The 8,408-nt window shown below is 34.1% G+C and overlaps 1 protein-coding gene across 1 annotated transcript; it reads left to right on the top strand.

Moving 5' to 3' along the window:
* Positions 1-394: 394 nt before the first annotated feature.
* On the top strand, positions 395-5,766 carry LOC112904720. Its single transcript, XM_025975513.1, has 3 exons — positions 395-774; positions 830-1,698; positions 5,711-5,766. The coding sequence occupies exons 2-3, from the start codon at positions 846-848 to the stop codon at positions 5,764-5,766; spliced, it is 909 nt and encodes a 302-aa protein (XP_025831298.1). The 5' UTR covers positions 395-774; positions 830-845.
* The last annotated feature ends 2,642 nt before the right edge of the window (positions 5,767-8,408 follow it).

The following is an 8,408-nucleotide window of genomic DNA, read 5'->3' as shown; positions in this document are numbered from 1 at the left end:
AACATGGTCACAACAAAACATTGTGAATCACTCTCTCGCCTCTCTTTGAAAATCTCGACCGTTTTAGATAGACGTATGCCCGTATGATTTAACGCAATCATCAGGAGCATTTGTTCCTACGCCATCCCTGACGCCTTCAAATTCTTCAAGGATTCTTCGCCCGCACTCAACTACCCAGATTATATTTCCATTTTTCTTTGCTTACCTTTGGCAAATCCTGACTACCATATTTAGAGGAGTTCCTTGGGAGTTTGACCTCGGAATTCAATTACTTTGAATGCATTAATATAAGACCTTTTGAATTACGTTTTACAAATGAAATACTAAAACGTATACCCATTTTTTATTTATAGTAAATTTTAAATTCTGGTTTTCGAAATTACATTATATATATGTAACCTCTGGTTAGTACTGCTACCTTGGGGATAGTTGTTAAGCTTAATATAAATAATCATAGATTTAACTTCATTTTGATTTGGTCAAGTTGACTGTGTTTATGTTATTTTTTAATGTTTTATTTGTGTCAAGAACTCTTGTTTGGTTGAGAAAGAACGTGTAATTTAATTCTTTTATTCAGAATAAAATCACGTATAAAACAATCTTAGAAATTAAATTACAAGATTCCAATAAACAAGAAGATGAACCAGATTTTCGTTCAAGTTGTGAAGAAAGGTGACAAGGATTTTACGATCCAGAATATTTCTACGGATAAAAAAATTTGGTATTTATTACCAAATGAACACAAGGACCTAAAACTCCACACAGTGTTGTCAAGTAAGAAACCTATAATTAACGCAACAACCGCAATTAAAGACATAAACGGTTATAGAACTATAGCTATTAAAATGGATGACGAAATTCGCAACACATATTTTGATGACTCGAATAATGTGTGTTTCAAAGAATTACCCTTAGAAGAATATGTTCCTTTAGCTCCGACGGGGTCTCGGGTTGTTGAACCTTCACAACTAGAATTAGAAGATCGAATTAAACGTTTAGAGCGTCAGCTAAAATTGAACGCTACTCCTGATGGCATAGAATTGCAACAAATCGAAAAAAAATTTGTATTAGAAAAATTCGATAGGAAACAAAACAACCCCACAGAGTGGTTGCATAGATTTGAAGAAGAGTGTAACCGAAACCAGATAATCACGGATAGTCTTAAGATTCAGGCTTTAAATTTTTATTTAATTGGACCAGCAAAAGACTGGTATGATACTATTATAAGGAAAATAGGGCTATTTGCTTCTTGGACAAGTTGGAAGGATTCTTTTTTAAATGTTTTTGTTGATAAGGGTTGGTCCATCGTTAAAAAGGCTTTTAATTTTAAATTTTTAGGCGGGTCTTTAGTTGACTATGCGCTGGCAAAGGAAAAGCTATGTCTTGACGTTGAACCTAACGGCAGCGAAATATCTCGCATTAACCTAATAGTAGTTGGTTTACCTAGTGAGGCTCAAGAGAAGCTTGATAGGGAACTGATTACCTCACTCGATGAACTCTATACAGAACTCCGAAAATTGGAAGGCACATTCCAGAGAAAAAAAACAGAGAACCCTTCCAGACCAAGGTTGAACGATACGCATACAGCTATGTTGAACAAAAGACTTGAGTCCCAGCCGAAAAATGAATCCCAACGGAAACCATGTTCGTTTTGTGCTTCTCTTGGTTTTAAAAATCGATACCATTCGGTAGCTGAATGCNATTTTTTTTACTGTTTTTATAATGTCACTTTCGTTAAAGTGATGTATGTAAACTCCAGAATATTTTCATGGAGTCCAATCTTTGCGAGGTATAGTACTTATGCATTTTTTTCGCATTTCATCATTTTTTTGGGAATAAAAATATAGACATACTTGTACTTACATTTTAAAGATGATTTATAATTTGAATTGCAACTGGGAACACAACGACGAGAGGCATTTTGTTAAGAAATAAACAAGAAAATTTACAACTAAAACACACAATCTGACCTAAAACATTTTCACTTCTTTCACATAATAGTTCTGCAATTAAAAACTGCATCCAAAGGTATTAATCACTATAACACACTATAATCATCCTTATTGCACATTTACTGCACGATATTTCCGCTACAAATAAAATATTATAGAACAACGAAAAAACACACCACAACCAGTGTATTAGTTGTAACTCTCATTAACTGGGAAATCCTGGGACTCCCACAGTGTTGCCAAGTAAACCTTCAGCATGGCTTGTAAGTAGAGACGGCTGTGTTTTTGTTAATAGACTATTACGTTATTCATTTGATTGCTAATCAGTGATCTTTTTAAACCATATTTACCTTTATTAATGGATGGGTTTTGTCAGGTAGAACTAGTACGTTTTGTCGCAAAATGTCGAAAAATAAAGTTGCATGTTTTGCCGTTGGTATTAGTCAAGGTAATATGGGCGGGTGAGTGGGAAAAATTATACAGATAAAATTTTTTTACGTAATTTTGTTCGGAAGATTCTCCCGAATACATACAATATAGGTTGCCAGGCGGTAACCCGGTCGGATATTGTTTAAATCACAATTGTTTAAACAAATACCAAAAACAACTTTTGGTCGGAATAATTTTTGAAGTGAAACTTCTTTACGCACGGTAGGGTATATTCGTTTCATGCGAGCTGCTATCTAACGAAATCATGCAACGGATGTCCCCCCTCTACTCGGTGACGTAGTCGAGTTCGTAGTAGGGATCGCTTGAGCCGCGAGCGCGCTTCAATGCAACGTTCGTTACAGGAAACTCCGGCATGTATAGTGTAAAATTTAAATTCATAGTGTACAAATAATACCATTAAACCAATTCCTTAACCCCTGTCCCGGTATGTTTGTGTGTTTGAGGAAGTTTCACTTAGGCATGTACAGTGTAAAATTTAAATTCATAATGTACAAATAATACCATTAAACTAATTCCTTAACCCCTATCCCGGTATGTTTGTGTGTTTGAGGAAGTTTCACTTCAGTAGCGTGTTGTATAATCACACGTTGTATTTTTTATCAATTATGACACGCTGATGCGTTATACTTTTTATGGTTTTGTAGGTACATATAAGGGATAGTATAATTCTATAATAGGTAATTTTTTGGACAAATTCTGTGACAAATGTGATTAATAAATGTAATTATTTAAAACATTAAATTATTTTGTGTTTAATTGAAATTTAACTCAAAGATTATTACTACCCTATAGGTATTTATACAAAATCTAATTTAACAATATTATAGAAAGTTACATGTAAACGTCTCAGACAGTGCATGTTTTGGTATTTGTAATGCGATAAAATATTGTATTATTGTTGTTACTATTTGAAATTAGTGTTCACATTAGTGGAAAAACAATAATTTAAATATAGTGACATGTAACAATCGAGATAAATACGCACAAACATAAAGTAAACAGTTTTTCACCCCTCTTCAGATTTAAATGGTATCACCTTTGAGAAATAAGCTACCCAATAAAAAACGAATCATTAAAATCCCTGTACGAAGAAGTCGAAGCAGTCGAATTGTTGCACTACATTATTGAAATTTTACAATTCATTAGAAGTAGTGGGAAATAGCAAAAAACACGATAGATATGTCCTGTTTGAATAGTAATTTATGTAATTTTCTTTTACATTTTGGTGTTGTAATTCTTTTTTTTGTGACAGCTTCTTTGATTTCTACAGACGACCTACATTAACTCATTAACACATTTAGTTGTGTGCAGAACGTTTTTATGCACCTCTAAAGCCGCTTTTTAAGAACACTTTAAAAGTCGTCCCTGATTGAGACTGTGTCGGGATTGAAATGAAAAGGTGTGAGATTGAGGTAGAATCCAAAAACGATTTGTGGGGCTAATAAGCGAATGAGTGAGTGAGTTGGGTGTGCGAAACCTCGCTGGCTGGCACTGGTTTTACACGGACGGTATTGTAAACATTGGAGGGCACCCCAGTTGGCGTGAACGTTCTTCTTCCGTGCCAACTGGAGCCGTCAATGGACACGCACTTTGGCACTTTCGCGTAATAAAACGGGGAAGTCCCCCTACGCATGCCAAAAACNATTAAAATTATTTATTTATTCATTTATTACTAAATCGTACTTATTTTTAATTAATTTGTATTAAGCATAGAAACGAATTTTCTAATCTAATCATTATAACAGTTACAATTGTTTTCAGTACTTTTAAAAATTACTGACTGACTCAGTAGATTTTTACTGTTTTACTGTGAGAGTCAGTCAATATTCACTGTATTAATTTAAGAGCGTACATATTATGGTAAATTTCGTAAATGCCACCAGCAAAATGAAGCAAAATCCTGAATGATTGAAACTCATTGAGAAAATTCGAAAAGAATACGATATTAAAAATACTGAAGATCCGGTATAATTTATTTGAAGAACCGAAATTTTTACAATTCTTTATAAATCCTGAAATGAATCTTCAAAATCCTCTTGCTATTCTGAATTATGTATATAAATGAAATAAGTTATGTGAAACCATTCCGAATGCAAAACCTAACCTAACATCTTACATAATTGTAAAAACAGAAAGGGCGGCAAATTTAGGCTTCGCCCCGGGTGGCAGAAATTCACACTACGCCACTGTGGAATGCGAATAAAATTAAATTATTTTTATCGATAGACGAGGGATAAATTTGTTTAAACAATCGTGATTTAAACAATACCTAACCGGGTTACCTGCTGGCAACCTATATCATTGTATTCAGGAAAATCTTCCGAACAAAACGGCGTAAAAAAATTTAATCCGAATAATTTTTCCCACTCATTCGCCCATATTGCCTGGACAACATGTTTTGTCGAGATACGAATTTAGTACGTTAGCTACTCATTATTTAGTAGTTTAATTACAAAACAACATTCGCTGTTACTTTTTTATATAACAATTTTGCCATTTTCGCTTTTTAAAGGACGTTCTAATAGGTTATTGCAAATTATTTTGCGCAATTATCAACTTATTGGCACACCGGATATTAATTACCTTGCAATTGGTATTATACATTCTTAATAGTAGGTCATGGTCAATAACGCAATGGCAGAACAGCTGTTCTGCGAAAAATCCGTAAAATGCACTTTTACAAAACGGTATGCTCCAAATCAACAAAATTTTACATGGAGTACCAGTGGTGTAGCGTTGGAAGGGGTGAAGGGGCCGTGGGCCTCTGGGAGGCAAATGTGGGGGCGGCGAAAATACTTTTTTTTTCAGTATTAGATAGAATCACGTCTGCCACACAGTAATGTTAGATATTTCAATTTCATAGTATTTGTACCAGTTATTAATAATTTGTATTATGTAGCAAGACATTACTGTCTTGGTTGGTCAAAATACTAAGATTTTTATGTTGATAATAATATGTGAAAAATATGTCAGGGCTTCTTAAACTTTATTCATTCACGACCCCATTTATGATTGCGAGTTTCCTGGCGACCCCATATAAATATAAAAGAAAGATAAATAAATATTTTTTGATGGTTTATTTATTAGGTAACAATATACATTAAAATCTCTCGCGACCCCAGAATTTTGCTACGCGACCCCATTTGGGGTCGCGACCCATAGTTTAAGAAGGCTTGGACTATGTAATGGTCAGCGAATTAACCCATGCAGTTCGCACGGATAAAGGCGGAAACACATTATTAAAACGCGAAGCGACCCGATGAAACGCGATGCGTGTTGAGTCGAATCAAATGTATTGTTTTCTATAGACCAGAATCACACTATGAACACCCGACGCGACGCCATGCGTGCACACGCCACCTGATCCAGACGTTCCAGGTCGGTGTGTTGCCCACGGTGGGGGTAAACACGCCATTCGACGCGGCGAATGCGGTATGTTTCTAGACAACACCCAACGCCACGCGTTCGAGAACTGTCACAAAGCATATGTGCATTCTTTGACCTCATCCCTATTCTTCAAACTGTCAAACGGAATTTATGCCAATTTAATATTATTTTTCATACACACATACTTCTCTTTTGATTTATTTCATGTACCCAGTACCGCTTAGTAATTCTCTTTTTCTTGAGTCGTTTAAGTATCATATATGTACCCAAAATTTGCATCAAATCTTCTTCAAAGTCTTCATCTAACTCGTTATTTATTAAATCCATAGTAAATAACCATACACTTCCACTGCTGTTAGCTAACTATTCAGAAATTTGTAGTATGTCGTGGAGTCGCGTGTTGGTAATGTGCACGGTGCATATAGGGTGTCGACACGTTGCGTCACGTCGCTTTTTAATAATGTGTTTCCACCTTTATTGTTGTTATACCCTCGCCAGGAATTGAACCCGGGACCTTTGGCTTTACGTACCAATGCTATGACCACTGTCGTTGTCGCTGTTTTCATCACTTGTAGCTTAGTGGTCAGAGCATTGGTGCGTAAAGCCAAAGGTCCGGGTTCCATTCCCGGCGAGTGTGTGACAACAGCAACAATTTTCGCTCATTAACCTTAGGTAGTTTGCAATGGGTAAAAAGTTCGACAAATGAATTTTCATATTAATAAATATGCTGTTGACATCATCTATAAACGAGATTTTTGTTATGCGAAGTTGGCGCTATCGTTATTCTACTCCATTTAGAGTAAAAATTATTTTCTATTTGCAGTAATAGCTTTATTAATCGATTTTATAATTTGACATTGCAAATTTAGCTGACGCTTCGTTTTTTTCCATTCCTCGTTTATTGAAAATGAGCATTTTACANTTATTTTTAACGTGGTATCCCCACATTTTTTATCAAATAGACGACATAATTTTAATATGGATGATTTAGAAAAACATTTAGTTTTATATTGTTATAGTATGTCTGAAGACAAAGTTCGTTGTTTTTTTTGTTTTGGTTTTATGCTATTGTAATTTAAACAAATACAAGTGTTAACAGAATTTCTTTGTGTTTTATTTAAAATTTAAATGCATATTGTGACGATTTTGAAAGCATATTTACATGAATATATTTGCTATTTTTTAGTGCATATATTCCGAACTCTACTGATGACTCAGACCAAATATTTCTATTGAGATCTACCAAAACACGCGTTGGAGTACACTTTGCGGCGCTCGTACGCCAAAACTATTGACTTTATGGAAAAAAGGTACATACAAAAATTGTAGGCAATTGTCCCTAGTTTCATTTTGTATATACTGTTTTTATCGTAAAATGAGTTGAAAAGTTCTTAAACAGCTTTCTATTGTTATTATTTGCGTTTTGGAATTCTAGTTTTTCATATAGATACTTTGCATGGGCAAGTGTTTTGTTTAGTTGTTTTACAGTTTTTTTATAATTTACTTTAAGTTCTTCATTATTTTCTTCCTTTTTCAAGCGTAGATATCATTTTTCTTTATTTATACAAGATTTGACAATTTCCTTTGTTATCCATTTTTTCCTCTTCTTCATCTTATTATCATTTTTTTTTGTTAAAATTGACTTATAGCAAACAAACTAACATTGGTATTTACAATATCAGTCAGGATTGATCCCACTCAAAATGCTTTACATTGTTATACTACTATAATGTGCATATGTCATTACACTATTTTTTCGTATATTTATTACGTAATATACCTACTTACCTTTTCATCATCATCATGAGGTCATCAGTCCTAAGACTGGTTGGACAAGTACCTCCACCCTTTCCTATCCTGAGCTAATCTTCGCATTTTTTTAAAACTAGAATCTAGGTCTACCTCTACCCCTCTTAACTTCCGTTTCTGCCTCTAATATGTCTCTGACTAGACCTTCATGCCTGAGAAGGTGTCCTACCAACCTATCTCGCCTATTTCTTATTAACTTCCATAGAGTCCTCTGGTCTCTTACTTTTTCTAATACCTCTTCATTTCTATCCTTCTCTATCCACGATATTCACATCATTCTTCTGTAACACCACATTTGGAACGCTTCTAACCTTTTCTTTTCCGCCCCGCCCACTGTCCATGTTTCGCACCCGTACAGCGTCGTGCTCCAAACATACATCTTTAACAACCTTTTTCGAATTTCTAAATTAACCGTTTGCGAACATAGAAGTGACTTCTTTTTATTGAATGAGAAAAAATTAATTTTCTATATAATCATTATTTACCAAAGGATATACGTAGACATGTGCAAAATAGTTTTTTAAAAGTATTTAAAATTAAAATACGTAAAATACGTATTTTCAAAATACTTTTTCCAAATAAATACTTTTTTGTAGTACCTATTTAATTTTCTACATTTACTTAAGGATAAAATATTTTTTAAGAAAACCTTGCAGGCATTTTCTCATTTTTTTTAATAGTAGAGTTTTTCTGGACTAATAGTGGTGTTTGCACTATAACACCAGCAGAAGATTGAGTATGATTCATATTTTTCCGTTTAAAGTGATTGAGAAGTGGTTTTTCTATCTTTATGTTATTGTTTCTTCAGTT

Source organism: Agrilus planipennis, unplaced genomic scaffold (assembly GCF_000699045.2).
Source record: "Agrilus planipennis isolate EAB-ADULT unplaced genomic scaffold, Apla_2.0 scaffold116, whole genome shotgun sequence".
Classification (NCBI taxonomy): Eukaryota; Metazoa; Arthropoda; class Insecta; order Coleoptera; family Buprestidae; genus Agrilus; species Agrilus planipennis.
The sequence above is the reverse complement of the archived record's forward strand: the minus strand, read 5'-3'. Positions and strand labels throughout refer to the sequence as shown.

Bases quoted from the DNA above. Each gene is read 5' to 3' on its own strand.
- LOC112904720 (XM_025975513.1), top strand. From the start codon at position 846: ATGGATGACGAAATTCGCAACACATATTTTGATGACTCGAATAATGTG.